We start from the raw sequence: 17977 nt of genomic DNA, 5'->3' as shown, positions 1-17977 counted from the left end.
GTGCCTAGAGAGACCTAGACCTGGGTTGGCATGTGGCGTCCTAGCCGCACCATATTAGTGTAGCATCTGGTGGGGGCCAATGGCATCCTGCGGTGAGTACAGTCTGTCGCGGGCCAAACATTACAATAAATTGCCAAAAAATCGCTAACTTTTGAAATAGCTAAATTTGTAAAATGTTTATATAGTTCTACAAATGTCCTTTAAAATCAAATGGGTTTTGTTACATTAAAAAGTTACTTATTCAAAATAGCGGATAGTCATTTTGACACCTGTAAATTTCACAGGACTTATGTTATTAAACTAGTTAAGTATCCAATCCCCAAAACTTTATAATAGATAGTTTCCGAGAGAGCCAGCGAATTTCCCGCTATATCCACTCTGATCTAGGCAGTCACTATTTTTTCAACTCCTGCTTAATAAGGTACAGATGATTAAGCAGTTGGGTAGGGATTATAGATCACATCTATACATAATGAGTCACACTTGTGTTTATTTATAGATTATGAATAATAAGTGTTGTGTTTGAAATAAATTAAGAAACATTTAAGCCCCCCCCCCCCCCCCCCCCCCCCCGTTCATGATGATGTGTACAAGGTGAGAACACACTTTTTCATTTGGCCATATGTGACAGATTACCTGCTTATGGCTCTCTACTCCCTTGAGGAAAATGTAAGTAAGGAATGTACTATTTAAAAAGAGAGACCCTCCATCTTCCCTTATTAGTTTGACATTGTCCATTGTCTTACTAGGTTGGCCTTATAACTCTAATCAAATACACAGGGTCATTCACCCTGTTTTAATGTCCATCAAGCTAGGGTGAGAGAACATAGTAGAAATTTCATCTTTGTGAGACTTTCCTCACTCCAAATGAAGTCAAATCTTCACTAAGGTGTACTGTGCTGTTTGTACGTCTCACTCTGCATGATAAACTGGCCCCTAAACCACCACCAACACCTCACCTCGAACTATTAGATGACCCTTCTATTGGCATATAAATACTTGACTACTATGAAGATCTTGTAGATAGTCTCTCTCTCTCACTCAGTGCGAGATATGAAATAGTAATTATCATGGGGTGTGAAATGTTTACCATACTACTGATGCGCATGGTGCAATAATTCTAAAATTTCCATAAACATGCCCCTTTTTCTTAGTGCATGCGTTATCGCATTTTGATGAATCTAGGGGACAGTTTGTATTTTATCAAAAATAAAAAAGATAATTCTGAAAAGCTTTGTGAAGAAAATATGATGGATTTGTAATCACATGAAAAAAAAAGTCAGGTAATAGAATTTTGGGTTCTTAACCCATAACTTTGTTCCTCTTGATTTGACATTAATAGGCATATTCACTAAAGCATGGTAACTCATGGTAACATTTAACACAAGTTAATGCATACATTAATTGATGGGCCCCCATTATTTCTGCTGGTGTAGATTAAATAATGTGAGTGGCCCATGCTAAGGTTAGTGTGGGTTACCATGCTTAAGTGAATGCCTCTATATTAGAAATAAAGTTCAACAAATGTAATTTTCCTAACTTAATATATCTGTGACTAGCATTTGAGAGTTTTTCTTCCTTTATCAAGTCAGTGCATAATAAGATAAAGATGATGATGCCCAAATACAAATAAATTGCAGGTTGCATAACAATGATATGGTTTTCTAAAGTGTAAAGAGTTGGAACATAAGAGAAATTTGGGGGTGGGCTGGGGCAGGTGATTTGTATGTAGATGGGTGAGATAACTGAGGTAGACAGATTGCAGATGGAGGAGGATTGTCTGGTAATAAGTGGTGTTGCTCTTAAATCCTTTTGTTTTTCTTAGAAAGTGTTTGGTCATTTTATTTCTAATGTCTTACATTATTTTTCTGAGTATTTTTGATGTTTCTTTTTGGTAGCCTTATCATAAAAGTTCATTCAGACAGTGGTTTGGTTTAGAAAAATGTTTCCCAACAGGCATGCCACTTTGTTCTGTTCTGTGATATGTTATCTCATGTCTCTGATGGTTTGTTCTTGTCTTTAAATTATGACTCATTTCACCAATATAATATCCCTCATTACATTTTCTGCATATATACTACATTAAGGAGATAATTTTCAAAGCCTTACTTGGGGGAGCGTGAGCTTATAAATAGCATATATGTGTTTAAGTAGCATGTACACATGTGTATATGATATTGTAGAAGCTTGACCTCATGCATACTTACACAGACATGGGAAAGTTTTAATGGAGGGGGGGAAGTGGGCATTCTAGGGGCAGGATCATGAAGTCCGTATGCATGTTGATTTTTTGAAAGGGGTATGCATCCATGCATAACTGAACTTGTCCAAACACATCTGCTAACTGACTCGTGCAGTTCAAATCGGAATTGTCTTTTGTCAGCAGTCTTTGGGTGAGACATCTGGGTGAAGTGATATGGGTTCAGGATGAAGTACTAGAGGGTCTCCGTGAACTGGGTTATTTCAAGTGTGTGTGCAATTAAGTATTTTCAGAATGGTGATGTGCATATATTGAAATATATCTGCCTCCATGCTTAATTCTATATTATTACACTTGAATTTTTACAGTTATTTCATGAGTAAAATGTACACGTGTATTTTTTTTTTAAATGGGTAGAGAAAGCACACGTTCTTCCTGCTTTACAAATATATGTGTGTACTGAAACATGCATGTGTACTTTTGGAGCATAAATAAGTGGTATTTTATAAACGGTACAGGTCTTGTCACAATTTATAAAATACAAAAATAAATCCCCATGGCCCACTTCTCCATGCATATTGGGGTAGATTTTAAAAGTTATGTTAGCGCGTCCATGTGCGTGCGCTATCTGACACGCACGCATGGACATGATTTTATATCATGTGCACGCATGTTATAAAATCGGGGGTCGGCACGTGTAAAGGGGTGCACAATTGTGCACCTTGCGCGTGCCGAGCCGTGCTACCTTCCCGCGTTCCCTACTCCCCCACCCCACCCCACCCCACCTTCCCTTCCCCTATCTCCACCGCCCTATCCCCCTACCTTTTTTTTTTTCCTTTTATTCCAAAACTTACTTCAGCCGGCCAACTGCTGGAGCGCAATCCCTGGAGCCTCTGACACCGCCACCTTAGTAAAGCCCCGGGACTTACACGCGTCCCGAGGCTTTACATGTGTCGCCAGGCCTTTTGAAAATAGGTCCGGTGCGCGTAACCCCCCCATATGCGCGTAAGGCTTTGAAATCCGGCCCTTTGTGTACTGTGGACAGATTTAAAAGTTGAGCTCTAATAGAATAGCATGAATGCGATTGTTTTATGCTAAGTGGGAGAAAGGTGAAAGTGAATAAGGAAGAATGTGTGCATGTGTAAGACAGTTCAGTGGGTGGAGCTTTTTTTTTTTTTTTTTTTTTAAGGGAAAGTGGAAGTAAAGGATCCTACCACTAACATCTGAGCTGCCCTTCTTCAAGAAGTTTCTCACCTCCGCTCCCACTAAAAAAATCTGTGCAAAACTTTATTGTGCATACTTAAGTCGTAATTATTTTTAGTTAGGTTTTTCGGAAATGGTGAAACCTAGAAATGTGATTTTTCACCAAAGCACATACATGGTAAACTCTTTAATTCTCAATTCTAGGAAAAACCTATTTAATTGTATTTCTCTATACAAATGACTAGCAACTTGTGCTTTTCATACTTTTCCTACCAAAAAACACTAAATGGATTTACTGTAAATTTGGCACAATATCTTAGAATTGGACTCTCAGCAAAACACTCAAACATCAATCCAATCAGATTTAAATGAAAAGTTAAACACGCATTTAAATGGATGCTTTTAATAAACAGGCAGGATGATTATTAGTTGCGTACATGGCCAGAATAGGTGGCTTGCTCATGTGAGAAAGTGGAAAAACATTTCTCATAGGACAAGCAGGATGGTAGTCCTCACATATGGGTGACATCACAGGATGGAGCCCAATCACGGAACACTTTTGTCAAAGTTTCTAGAACTTTGACTGGCCCCTACTGGGCATGCCCAGCATGGCACTAAACCTGCAGCCAGCAGGGATCCCCCTTGAGTCTTCTTTTTTCCGCGCAGCAGTAGCCACGCGGGTTAAGGAGCTCCACAGAGATTCCTGACAGGAATTTTCCTCATGGAATTACTAAAATCTTTCATAACCCACAGGGGTCCCTCCTTCGAATTTTTGACTCCGCGGTACTCCAGTAAGTTTTTACCCATTTTTGATAGATTCCCGTCGAGTTTGGCCCTCGCGGCCTACTGGCCGTCAACCGTACCGTGGCTAAATTTTTCAAAGGCCATGGCATTGGGGTTCCGTCAGTGCCAAGATTGTACTCGCACCATGTCCATAACAGACCCGCATAAAGTCTGTGTAATGTGTCTCAGGTGCGAGCATGATGTCCTGACTTGCACCAAATGTGCCTTAATGACACCAAAAGGTCGCAAGGCCAGAATGGAGAAAATGGAACTTCTCTTCCATTCTCAAACTCCGACGCCGTCTATTACATTGACGTCGTCTGAACCGGCACCGTCCACTTTGTGCCAGTATCTGCTGCCGACCGGTGACCTTCCGGCGTCGACGACTTCTCGGCCTTTGACTAACTCTACTCTCCCTCAGGACCGAGGGGATCGTAGAGAGAAACATTGGCATCAACACCGGAAGTCTTGGACCATCGATGAAGGAAAATCATCGACCTCGCCATTGTCCGAGCCACTATCGAAGAAACCCAGTCCAGAAAAGGCACCGACCCTTTCTGCGACCGGGTCACCGAGGCAACCCTCACCCGGACAGGTATCAGGAGCAGCGATTCCGCCTTTAACGGTGGTCCCTCCTGCTATGCCTCTGCCTCCTTCTTCCCTTTCGGAGCCGGGGCTGCTTGCTCCAGGTCTCCGTGAAGAACTAGACCGGATGGTTCAGGAGGCCATCGATAAGGCGATGCACAGACTCCAAGGTCCCCTGGCGCCGAAATTGGTGCCAGTTGCGGAACCGACCATTGATCCCATTCTGGCAGCATTGGCATCGCTGCTATCAAAGATGGAAGCGCTCATAGACACTTTTCCACCGATGGATCCTGGGAACCGTTGGCTCTTGTGCCTTCCCTGCTTCCCCTGACATCGGGAGGGGAAACATTGTTCCGCATTCCTCTATCGGGAGTACTTCCAATGCCTCAACCATCGATGCTGATGCGCCCATCTGCGCCACCGATCCATTCATCGATGTCCTTGATGCCTACACCGGTGCGTTCGATGCCTACACTGGTGCCTCCAGTACTTCCCTCGATGCCTTCAGATCCTAGACCAGGACCTTCAGGAATACCATTGTCCCATCCTTCGTAGGTTCCTACAGGGACAGATGCTGATCCCTATGATACCTGGACTGACGATTCATCTCCAGACACCGATGAGTTACCCCGATGACTTGGATATTCAAAGGTTAATTCTTCAGCCACTTAACCTTTCGGAGCCAGTTTCCTGTGTCCTGATTGCTTCACGGAAGCCTTCTACGAGAAAATCTTATCTTTACAAACGGAACCAGTTTAAATCATAGTGTTCTTCTCAATCCCTTGAACCCTTTACCTGTTCCACCATGAGGTTTCTAGACTATCTCTGGCACTTGCCAGAATCAGGCCAAAAAACCACCTCCATCAGAATGCATGTCAGTGTGATAGCCGCCTTCCATAGAGGTGTCAGGGATGTTTCTATTTCAGTACAATTCCTCGTAACACGTTTTCTGAAGGGCTTGCTTCACTTCAAGCCTCCACTGCGCCCTCCGGCCCCTTCTTGGGACCTCGATCTGGTTTTGGGTTGGCTCATGAACCACCATTCGAGCCTCTCCAATCCTGTGATCTTCGCTATCTCACATGGAAAGTGATTTTTCTTTTGGCAATTACATCTGCTCGCAGAGTTAGTGAGTTACAGGCCCTAGTTACCTATCCGCCTTACACTAAACTTCTGCAGGACCGGGAAGTACTCTGCACTCACCCTAAGTTCTTACCTAAGGTAGTATAGGAGTTTCACATTAATCAATCCATTATACTACCAACCTTCTTTCCCAGGCCCCACTCCAATCCAGGAGAACAGGCTCTGCATACCATTGACTTTAAATGGGCTCTAGCGTTCTATCTAGACAGTAGAGCTGCCCACAGGAAAAACACTCAATTGTTTGTCTTTTTCCATTCCATCAAATTGGGGCAGCCTGTGGGTAAGCAGACTCTCTCCTCCTGGTTAGCGAACTGCATATCCTTTTGCTATCAGCAAGCAGGCATTCCACTTCAAGACCGTGTTAAAGCACACTCTGTGAGGGCCATGGTGACTTCAGTAGCACACCTACGCTCGGTGCCGCTTCCTGACATTTGCAGGGCTGCTACCTGGAGTTCTCTCTATACCTTTACAGCCCATTATTGATTAGACAAGGTCAGAAGACAAGATTCCATCTTCGGCCGGTCTGTCTTGCACAACCTTTTTACAACTTGACGTACCAACACCCATTAGGGTTCAGGATGCCCTCTAGCAAATTTTACCCCATTCCTAGTGCCTATTGCACATCTGGGTACATTTGGTGCATTCTCGGACATCCTCAGCTCGGTACTCACCCATATGTGAGGACTACCATCCTGCTTGTCCTGTGAGAAAGCAAATGTTGCCTACCTGTAACAGGTGTTCTCACAGGACAGCAGGATGTTAGTACTCACGAAACCCGCTGGCGCCCTGTGGTGTTGGGTTCGTTATACTTTCTTATTTTATTTTTCGGCACTTCCTGTAGCTTTAAACAAGACTCAAGGGGGACCCCTGCTGGCTGCAGGTTTAGTGCCATGCTGGGCATGCCCAGTAGGTGCCAGTCAAAGTTCTAGAAACTTTGACAAAAGTGTTCCGTGATTGGGCTCCATCCTATGATGTCACCCATATGTGAGGACTAACATCCTGCTATCCTGTGAGAACACCTGTTACAGGTAAGCAACATTTGCTAATTCTTCATACAATATCTGAATTTTTTTTTTTTATTGGAGTTGGTATCACTGGTGCAGTCATTGTTCAATTTATCTTCTAATGATTGTTATAGGGTATGAGCTCTTCCTTGAGCATTATGTGGTTATGTAATTATAATGCAGACAATGAGAATGGCAATAAGTTATCATTTAAAAGATTTTCTAGTAATAGTCACATTTTGACCACACTGGATAACCACCTTATTGATGTCCAAATGATATTACTGTTAAGTAATTGGTTCACCAAATAGTGCAGATTGTATCCATACAATATATTCTATTTTGTTTTTCTTTTTTAGGGAGCCGCACTTAAGTATTTACCAACTATTGTCAATGATGTGAAATTGGTGTTTGACCCAAAAGAACTTAGGTAAGACATATATGGAATATTTATGTAAACTTTGTGCTAATGTATAATGCCTACAGTACATATTGAGTTCAGAAATTCTATAAAGAACCTTTTCCTTTGAATAATCTTTAATTTTGTTTTTTTTATAACACCAGTGGGACATTTCTTATTCTGTTCTTAATTTTAATATAAACAAATGGCCTACTAACTCATTTTTTATGCCCTTTGAGTGACTTGAATAGAGTAATCAGCCTCCATTTTTTTCTCCTCTGGTTTTGGTGACATCTAAAGAGGCTTTTAAGAGGAGGAAAAACAATTTAAATCTACTTCTAGACATTTAAGGGAAATTATTTATTTTGTGCAAGACTGTGTTTAGCTATGACCACATCCCATTCTTTTCCCGAAGTTGCCCCTATTTCATGGAACTCGTTACCCTGTGAGCTAAGTCTTGAAAGTGGCTGTTAGACCTTTTACTTTTAAGTAAAAAAAGGAAAAGCACTTTTTTTTAAAATTAAGCTTTTATTCAGCGTATTCATTAGTTTCACTCTTGTTCTGTTTTTATTGGATTTTACAATGTTTTTGATAATGAATTTTATTGAGTTAGTTTGTAATCTATTGAAGGTCATATTTGGATTAGCAGAATATAAATACTGTTTAAATAAATTTAAAAGATGTATTTTTTATCATGTAAAATGAGTTTTATTTATTTTAATTTAACACATTTATATACTGCATAATAAAAACAATGAGTTAAAAAAAACAAAACCATAAAACCATCAAAGTAACCATAAAACTTAGTCAAATTAAGACAGAAGACAAAAAGGACAAGCTTAAATGCTACACAGTAGAAAATAAGGTAATGGAAACTGGGCATATTTCAGAGACAGCCCTATTCTCTTAGGGGACAAATCTCAATTAACAGGGACAAATGCTTGGGACAAATCTCAGTTAACAACTACAAATGCTTTCATAAATAAGAAAGTGTTTACTTTCTTCCTGAATAATACAGATCAGTTTCCTTTCTAATAATCGGTGGGAGGCTACAGAAAAGGCACGCTTATGAGTGTCTTGTAAAAGAAAATCCTTAAAAGAAGAGTTTCTTTGTTGAACAAAGGCTTTCTCTATAGAGCGAAGGGTCTAAGAGCCTCATTTACTAAACATGTTTCCCTTAAACAGAATGGGAGAAAAGCCTTACTAAATCAGGCCCTCAGGTTGATAAAATGGTTAAAGATCTTTTCAAATATTCTGAACCATCTTCTCTAAAAGTTTCTAGAGTTTTTCTCTAAACTTCCTTTAGTGAGAAATGGCTTTATGACTCACGCAGATTCATAAAACATATAAATACAATATAACATGATGGAAATGATATACTATGGCCAACATTGTGTGTAGAGCATCTGTCATCTTCTGATCTCTGCTCTTTGCATCTCATCTGAATTCCTAGGCTTTAATTCCTATGATGGTGTGACTTCTAATTTTTTAAACTTACTTTAATTTAAAAAATTCATGGTTTCCCTCTGTCTTTCTCCCCAGAAAACCGTCCCAAATGAGCAGAGGTAATATTTATTACTTGGATTTATTACCCACCTTTCTGAATATGAAATTTACTCATGGTGGGTTACAGCATATTCGAATAGCAGTATACAAATGGAAGTTATTAGCAATTTCATAACAAGAAGGTGAATAACAAATTAGAATAGCAGCAAAAAAAATCATAGAAAAGGAGAAATGATGGCAATCACTTCAGCAATCCAAATAGTTCACTATAAAAGAAGATCCAAGTATAAATTACCACAGATGGATAGGCTTTAATTTTCTTTCTTTTTTTCTCTTAACATAATCCAGCCAGCCAACATAACTATGTTGATATAGGGACATCAACTTCATATTTAGATCCTAAACTCCCAACACCCTCTAATCCTTTAGCATTCAGAAAAAAAGCAAAATTGAGAAGGCTCATAAAAGGTGTAAGACATATTTTGCTATTGATAAAACATTTACAGGGGTATCAAATAATGCATTATAGTGCATTTCTTTTTCTTTTCTTATTCTGTTAGTTTTGTATCATCTATATGATTAAAACTTAAGATAAACAACATCAAAGAAAGTAATATACATCATCAAAAACAAATGCGCAAGAAATCTTGTGAAGCCTACATTTTAACAGGGGAAAGTATTAAAAAAAAAATAAAGGAAATAATACTGGCCCCCAATGCTGCCTGATAGTTACCCACCCAACCCAAGCCTTTCATGATCACACAGACTTATCTAGGGAACCGTTGGTTTCCCTCCAAAAAGGAATATACTAAATTTCCTAGCGTGTAGCAGATGGACTCAGGACCAATGCGTATAGTGTACTCCTGATAGCAGTTGGAGACGGATCAGATTTCAATCTGACGTCAGCCCTAGTACATATACCCCTGCAGGAAGTGCAGCTCTTCAGTATTTCCATCTCCATAGCAGTTAAGGACTTGATGCATGCTAGCGCAGCGTTAGAGTAAATTTTACCAAAGAAATCCAATTTAAGAAGAAATCTTACCTCGACAGATGAGCCCCGCTCTCCTGCGGTGACACCTGTTGGGTCCCTCCCCAGTCAAGATTCCCGAGGTGATTTCCGCGATCCCTCGGAGGTAAGCCTCGATCCGGCGGCTGACTCTCGGCAGGGACCTAGCCCCGACATCAGGTGAGGCTGAGAGGCAGCAGGTGTAACCTCGAGCGTGGTGGTGAAGGTATTTTCCCTCTCTTCCCCGCAGCTGGAGACTACCCGGAATGAAACAAGGAAGCACCGAGACAAGGTAAGGTAGAAATCTATTTAAAAGTCTCCGGTCTCCGAAGCTCGAGGAGACGCACAGGTCGCCAGCCCTAGCAGAGCTAGACCCCGGTCAGATCTGAGGGTCCTCCCACGTGGAGTCCATCCGAGATGGTTGCCATATTGTCCGCGTGGTCGCCGTCACCATTTTGGCCCTCTTCGCTGCCCTGTCCGCCGTCTCGATCCGTGCGCACAGAGGCGAGCCGTGTGCATAAATACCTTGTGTGCAGAATGTCGCGCGCACAAGTACCGGGCGCACATGTGAAGCACATAGCCACTCGCTCATTGTGCTGGACGCATAATTTTGACCCGTGCGCACAACAGCGTGCACATCGCTCTGCACGCGCGCACCAAACCTATGCACGCAACTTTGACGTGCACAAACCATGGCACCACCTGAAAATAAGCTCAAAGCTCAGGGCCTTTGCCCAGCATGCCACATTAGAGCTGCACAGCATGAGGAAGCCACAGGCCCTGTGTATACAGTGTGAAGAGGCCCTAGGGAACCCAACTTCTTTCACATGCAACCGGGGCCTCCTACAATTCGGTCACAGGCCCCACCAGAGGACCTCAACATGCCAGGACCCTCTATGCCCAGCGAAGTGATCCCACCACCCAGAAGCCCCACCTTCGGGGACACAGACATCTCAGGTGAGGAATCAGAACCCCTGGAGGAAGGGGAACACCCTCCGGGGACAGAACCCCATCAAACCATGAAACTCTTCTTCACCAAGGATGAGCTTCCAGACCTGGTCACGCACAGCTTAAGAGCTTGCTATCCCAAGTACAAGTGCCTCGGGGGAACCTAAGCCGAACCCACTTTGGAGGGACTTCGTCAGACTTCCCACCATTTCCCACTATTATAAGCCATCCAGCAACTAATTGACCTGGAATGGGATGCCCCAGAAACCACGTTCAAAGGGGGCCGGGCTCTGGCAGCCATGTACCCTCTGGGCCCTGCTGCCAAAGATCTCCTGGCATGTCCGAAAGTGGATGCCTTGGTCTGCGTGGTCTCGAAGCGCACTACTATCCTGGTGGAGAGAGGAGCAGCACTCAAGGATGCTCAAGACAGACATCTGGAATCTAATCCTCAAACAGTCCTTTGACGTCTCTGCTATGTCTTTATAGATCGCAGCCTACTGTGCCGTGGTGACACGCGCCTGCTTAGCACAGACCAGGAGCAACACTCCTGGGGAAGCCCTGGAACCAGCTGTATCATTCCTCGAGGACGCCGCTTCAGATCTGGTACACACAGCAGCTAGAGGAGTCTCATCCGCCGCTGCCCACCCCGCAGGATGGAGCCAGTCCTTTCGGAACAAGCACAATAAAAGGGGAGCCAGCTTGGGCCCAGGCCCCAGCCGACCCATCCAAAGGAAGAAGCCGTAGGGGGCAGACTGGCCCTATTCTACCAAAGATGGGTCAAGATAACTTCGGACAAGTGGGTCCTATCCATCATTCGAGAGGGATATTACCTGGATTTCTACCACCTCCCTCCAGACAAGTTTGTGGAATCTCCCTGCCACGACCCTTCCAAGAGAATGGCAGTGAAAGCTACACTGACCAGATTACTAGCCTTAGAGGCTATAACACCGGTGCCTCCACAACAAATAAATACTGGCCATTATTCCATCTATTTTATCGTTCCCAAGAAGGAAGGAACGTTCAGACCTATCCTGGACCTCAAGACGGTCAACAGTCACCTGAAGATTCCTCGCTTCTGCAAGGAAACCCTACGCTCTGTGATAAGGGCGAAACAACTGGGAAAGTTCCTTACCTCCCTGGATCTGTCGGAAGCCTACCTACACATTCCAATCCATCAAGAGCATCAGTGTTTTCCCCGCTTCTCGATCCTGGACCATCACAACTAGTTCCAGGCACTACCTTTCGGGTTAGCCACTGCACCCTGGACATTCACCAAGATCATAGTGGTGGTGGCAGCAACACTGAGGAAGGAAGGAATCCGCGTGCACCCTTATCTAGACGATTGGCTGATCAGAGCGAAATCCCCAGAGGAAAGCCATCAGGCAACCAACAGAGTCAAAACTCTACTGGAGAGCCTCGGGTGGGTGGTCAACACAAACAAGAGCTGCCTGCAGCCTTCCCAATCTCCAGAATACTTGGGAGTCTGGTTCGACACCAAACAAGACAAGGTCATCCTGACACCGACAAGGAGATCAAAACTGATGACCCAGTTACGAACCCTGTTGAGCGAACTTCGCCCCACAGCATGGGATTACCTACAAGTTCTCAGCCTCATGGCATCCACACTGGAAGTAGTCCATGGGCACTGGCTCACATGAGACCCCTACAATGCTCACTACTATCACGATGGAATCCACTGTCCCAGAACTACATCGTATGGCTTCAGCTCCTGGATAGACTTCGGGCCCAACTACGATGGTGGCTACAAGAAGCCCATCTGAGCCAGGGAACGAGACTATCCTCCCCAACCTGCATCCTACTCACCACAGATGCCAGCCTACGAGGATGGGGACACATTCTGCCAGGAGCTAACCGCCCAAGGGCAATGGAACAAAGAAAAGTCGGGATGGAATATCAGTCACCTAGAAGCCTGGGCAGTCAGACTGGCCTGCCTAAGGTTCGGTCTCAGACTCAGAGGCAAAGCAGTCAGAGTAATGTTGGACAATGCCACAACAGTGGCCTACATCAACTGTCAGGGAGGAACCAGACGTCAACAGGTGTCTCTGGAAATAGACCCCCTAATGTCATGGGTGGAAGTGAATCTTCAAGAGATCTTGGCCGTCCACATTGCCGGGAAAGACAATGTTGCAGCGGACTACCTCAGCAGAGAAAGCCTAGATCCAGGAGAATGGAAACTTATCAACCACAGCATTCCAATTGATAGTAAACCGTTACGGCACACCAACCATGGACCTCCTGGCAAACCGGTCTAACACCCAGGTATCTAGTTTCTTCAGCCGCAGGCAGGAACCCCAGTCCCAGGGAATCGATGCCCTGGTACAGACCTGGCCACAGGGTACTCTGTTATATGCCTTCCTGCCATGGCCCCTATTGGGCGCGATCATTCTCAAGATAGAACACCACAGGGGGCCAGTACTTCTAGTGGCCACGGACTGGCCAAGAAGACTGTGGTATGCAGACATGCGAAGACTGCTGGCAGGGAACCCCTGCCACCTCCTCCACACAGAGACCTGCTCCAACAGGGACCGATGCTCCACAAGGATCCAGCTCGATTCTCTCTTACAGTCTGGCCATTCAGAGGACTTGCCTAAGGAGGAGAGGATACTTGGGGGCAGTAATTGACACCCTACTCCAAGCACGCAAGTTCTCCATATCCCTAACATACATAAGGATTTGGAGAGTATTCGAATCCTGGTGCTCAGTCAAAATTCCTGCGATTTTGGAATTCCTACAGAACGGACTACAGAAGGGATTGTTCCTCAACTCTATCAAGGTACAGGTGGCTGCCTTGATATGCTACGGAACAAAGAGTGAGAGCGGCACCATAGCTTCTCACCCGAATGTCTCCCACTTCCTGAAAGGAGTCAGGCACATCCGACCACTCCTAAAGTGGCCGGTGCCTCTTTGGAACCTTAACCTGGTCCTAGATTTCCCAGCAGGAACCTCCTTCAGCCCTCTCCGCAGCCTGTCTCTCCGACTATTAACATTGAAGACAGCCTTCCTGCTGGCAGTCTGTTCAGCCCGTTGTATATCCGAGCTACAAGCACTGTCCTGCCGAGAGCCGTTCCTCAGACTCACCCCGGGAACCATCCAGTTACACACAGTTCCGTCATTCCTCCCAAAAGTGCTGTCTCACTTTCATCTCAACCAAACCATCTCGCTACCATCGCCAGATGAGCATAAGAATTCGGAAGAGGCTCGAAGTCTACACCATCTCAACGTTAGCAGACTCCTAGTCCGATACCTGGAAAGGTCGGAATCCGTACGAAAGACGGACCATCTATTCGTCCTTCACAGCGGGAAGAAGCAGGGGGAAGCGGCTTCACGAGCAAACATAGCCCGCTGAATCAAAGAAGTCATCAAGGCGGCCTACATGGAAGCAGGCAAGCCACTTCCTTTACAAGTCTCAAGGCCCATTCTACTAGATCCCAGGCAGTGTCCTGGGCAGAAACCAAGATGCTGTCACCCACCGAGATCTGCAGGGCGGCGACATGGTCCTCCATCCACACCTTCTCCAGGTTTTACCGCCTGGATGTTCAGGCTAGGGAGGATGCAGCATTTGCAAGGGCAGTACTAAGTGGGTCACAGGCAGCCTCCCACCTGGTTCGGGAGTAGCTTTTATGCATCCCATTGGTCCTGAGTCCATCTGCTACACGCTAGGAAATGGAGAAATTACTTACCTGATAATTTCGTTTTCCTTAGTGTAGACAGATGGACTCAGCATCCCACCCACGGCTGCCCGTTACTCATGGAATTCTCGGGGGACATCCCCGGGAGTGAGTGATTCAAGGGTAAGCCATGCTTTCCTTCATCTAGGACACCCATCCTACCGGGTGTCGACGTTTCTCGGTTGAGGGCACTGGCGGTCTCCAGCTATAGCCAATTCAACCAGTTCAAAATAATCAAGTTAAACAAGTTATAAAGTTAATCAAGTTTTTTAAATTATTCAGTCATACAGATATCCACAATGTTTTTTGAGGAGAATACTGAAGAGCTGCACTTTCTGCAGGGGTATATGTACTAGGGCTGACGTCAGATTGAAATCTGATCCATCTCCAACTGCTATCAAGAGTACACTATACCCATTGGTCCTGAGTCCATCTGTCTACACTAAGGAAAATGAAATTATCAGGTAAGTAATTTCTCCATTTCTGGGTAGATTCAGTGAATATTCTGTGAATAGAGGTTTGGGAGCTGCAGATGGTGTGTGCTAGCTACTTATTATCACCAAGTGCCATCTAGCCTCATGGATTTTTAGTTGGAATTTGAATTGACAAGTTGTCTTTGTTTCCTGTCTGTTAATTTATCTCACGGGCGCACTGTTAGCAACCTGTTAGCCGGCATTTGGACCCGCGTTTTGGACGCGCTAGCTTTACCCCTTATTCAGTAAGGGGTAATAGCGCGTCCAAAACGAGCGTCCAAACCCCACCCCACCCCCCGAACCTAATAGCGCCCGCAACATGCAAATGCATGTTGATGGCCCTATTAGGTATTCCTGCGTGATTCAGTAAGCAAAATGTGCAGCCAAGTCGCACATTTTGCTTTCAGAAATTAGCGCCTACCCAAAGGTAGGTGCTAATTTCTCCGGGCACCGGGAAAGTGCACAGAAAAGCAGTAAAAACTGCTTTTCTGTGCACCCTCTGACTTAATATCATGGCGATATTAAGTTGGAGGTCCCGAATGTTTAAAAAAGTAAAAAATTTAAAAAAAAAAATTTAAAATGGGCCCGCGGCTGTTGGGTCGAAAACCGGACGCTCAATTTTGCTGGCGTCCGGCTTCCGAGCCCGTGGCTGTCAGCGGGCTCGAGAATCGATGCCTGCAAAATTGAGCGTCTGCTGTCAAACCCGCTGACAGCTGCCGCTTCCATCAAAAAAGAGGCGCTACGGATGTGTTAGTGTCCCTAGCGCCTCTTTTTACCGCCGGGCCTAATTTAAATAAATTAAGATACTGAATCGCGCGCACTTCTCCCGTGTTTTTACTGTATCGGCCCATCAAGGACTAAGAGGAGCTAATGAGGTTTCCTTTGATGTTATCCTGCATGCTGATGTTTCCTTTGATGTTATCCTGCATCCTGATGTTATCCTGCATGCTGGACTTCTTTTCAGCTTGCCTTGACACCCTTAATCCAATATTGGAGGGTTCCTTGTGAGAGCCGGTTCCCCTTGTTGCAGTCCCTGTATTCAAGGATGAATTTGGGTTGGGAGGACCTGCTGTGTGCTATTTCTCCTTCAGAGAATGGACCTGTCAGTGACCGATGCAGAAGAATTTCAGTTTTAACTTAGTCCAAAAATAGCTATCTCCTCAGTTTAGGAGACAAGTTTTTCCAATCTTCCTGCCTCTGTTTCGATTTTTCCCCCTTTTTGGGTTCATAGACTATTTTTGATCCACTGTGAGCTGATGCCCAGGACCCCAGGACTCAGTAACCAAACCAAAGAGAGTGAGAATGGTGTCTGTCATTGTGAAAGAAACTGAGGTGTGGAGAAACTCATCTGGAGGAAAGGATCCTGGCCAGTGGCACAAAGGGAAGGAAACTAGAGGATACAAAATAGAGAGAAGCTGCAAATAACGAGAACTTTGTTGCTGCTAGCTCTGGTAGAATGCATTTGAGCATAAGGTGCCCATCAGGTATAGCATACTGAATTAAAGGATATAAGAAGATTAAGATCCTTCGTTTTCTGTTTAAACTGATTTTTACCCATAAATTCCTGGATTTTTCTAAAAATGACAATCGATTTAAACTATTTGCCCTCATTTTTGGCTGATTAAAAAGCTGCTCCAGAGCAGCAGATGCAGTGTTTCAAGGCCTCCTGCCATTGCTGCAAGCCAGTGTGGGCCAAAGTGCATACTGTTTTAAGTCGTCCCCCCCACCCCCCACAAGTGAAAGTGCTCGCTCTCCAGTGCTGCTATGCCGTATTTCAAGGCCTGTCTCCTCACTCCCCAAGCAGCCAAAGTACCTGCTCTCTGGTGTTGCGAATGTGTTTTAAGCAGGCCCTGTCTACCAGAAGCAATTCCTGGCAAGCATTCTGGCTCTGCACAAAAGCAGAAGTGCAGTGCTGCAGAGCACAGGAGCATCAGTAAGCATACTGCTGAAGGAGCGATGAAAAGCCTGGAGCCACCACCAGTAAGGATGAATGCTGTTGCAGTGCAGGGGAGGAGGGGAGATTATTATGGTAGGGGTGGGGAGAAGGAGGGAAATGCTAGGTAGGGGATGGGAATGCTGCTGAGTGGGTGGGTGTGAGAGAATCTGCTCAATATTGTTTTATGTACCTGGCTTCTGTCCACCAAAATAAACTCTGATATTTACTTGGAAAAATGTTATTTTTTTCAGCTGATTTTCTCCTGGTGTTATTCTTGTCAACTCCCAGTGACTGTGGGGGCTGTACAGAGTCTGGAATAAAAGTATGAGCAGCTCTTGGTGTAAGGCCACTACAGATGAAATTAAAACATCATCTTTACCCTGAACTGGGGACAAACCAAGAGATGGGACTCTTAAAATAGAAGCATTTTGAGGATTAGATGATAGAGCCTTAATAGGACAATTTTGGAAGCAATTACTGGAGACTGCATCTCCTTAGTTCCCACAGGGACAGAGACAAGGGTGGCGGGGAGTGCACGTCAGGACTTGAGGTTTCAACTAGTTCAGTACTCAGTTACCCACAGTAGCAAATTGGCTCAGAGTACATAAGAACATAAGAAATTGCCATACTGGGTCAGACCAAAGGTCCATCAAGGCCAACATCCTGTTTCCAACAGTGGCCAATCCAGGCTTACACGTACCTAGTAAGTACCCAAACACTAAATAGATCCCATGCTATTGATCCCAGTAATAGCAGTGGCTATTCTCTAAGACAACTTGATTAATAGCAGTTAATTGACTGCTCCTCCATGAACTTATCCATACCTTTTTAAACCCAGCTACACAAACTGCACTAACCACATCCTCTGGCAACAAATTCCAGAGCTTAATTGTGTGTTGAGTGAAAGAATTTTATCCAATTAGTTTTAAATGTGCTGCTTGCTAACTAAAGAGTAAATAACTGATTCACATTTACCTGTTCTAGACCTCTCATGATTTTAAAGACCTCTATCATATTCTCCCTCAGCCATTTCTTCTCCAAACTGAACAGCCCTAATCTCTTTAACCTTTCCTCATAGGGGAGCTGTTCCATCCCTTTATCATT

General features: G+C 44.5%; 1 protein-coding gene across 5 annotated transcripts in view; it reads left to right on the top strand.

Annotated features, from left to right (window-relative positions):
- DOCK1 (dedicator of cytokinesis 1) overlaps window positions 1-17977 on the top strand; it is a 1428876-nt gene that overhangs the window by 402830 nt on the left and 1008069 nt on the right. For all 5 annotated transcript variants that reach the window (XM_029610025.1, XM_029610029.1, XM_029610028.1 and 2 more), the window contains exon 24: window positions 7275-7345. In XM_029610025.1, coding sequence (XP_029465885.1) covers window positions 7275-7345 — 71 coding nt within the window. The remainder of the gene's footprint in view (window positions 1-7274; window positions 7346-17977) is intronic.

The sequence above is a fragment of the Rhinatrema bivittatum genome, chromosome 7 (genome assembly GCF_901001135.1).
Source record: "Rhinatrema bivittatum chromosome 7, aRhiBiv1.1, whole genome shotgun sequence".
NCBI classification, from domain to species: domain Eukaryota; kingdom Metazoa; phylum Chordata; class Amphibia; order Gymnophiona; family Rhinatrematidae; genus Rhinatrema; species Rhinatrema bivittatum.
The sequence above is the reverse complement of the archived record's forward strand: the minus strand, read 5'-3'. Positions and strand labels throughout refer to the sequence as shown.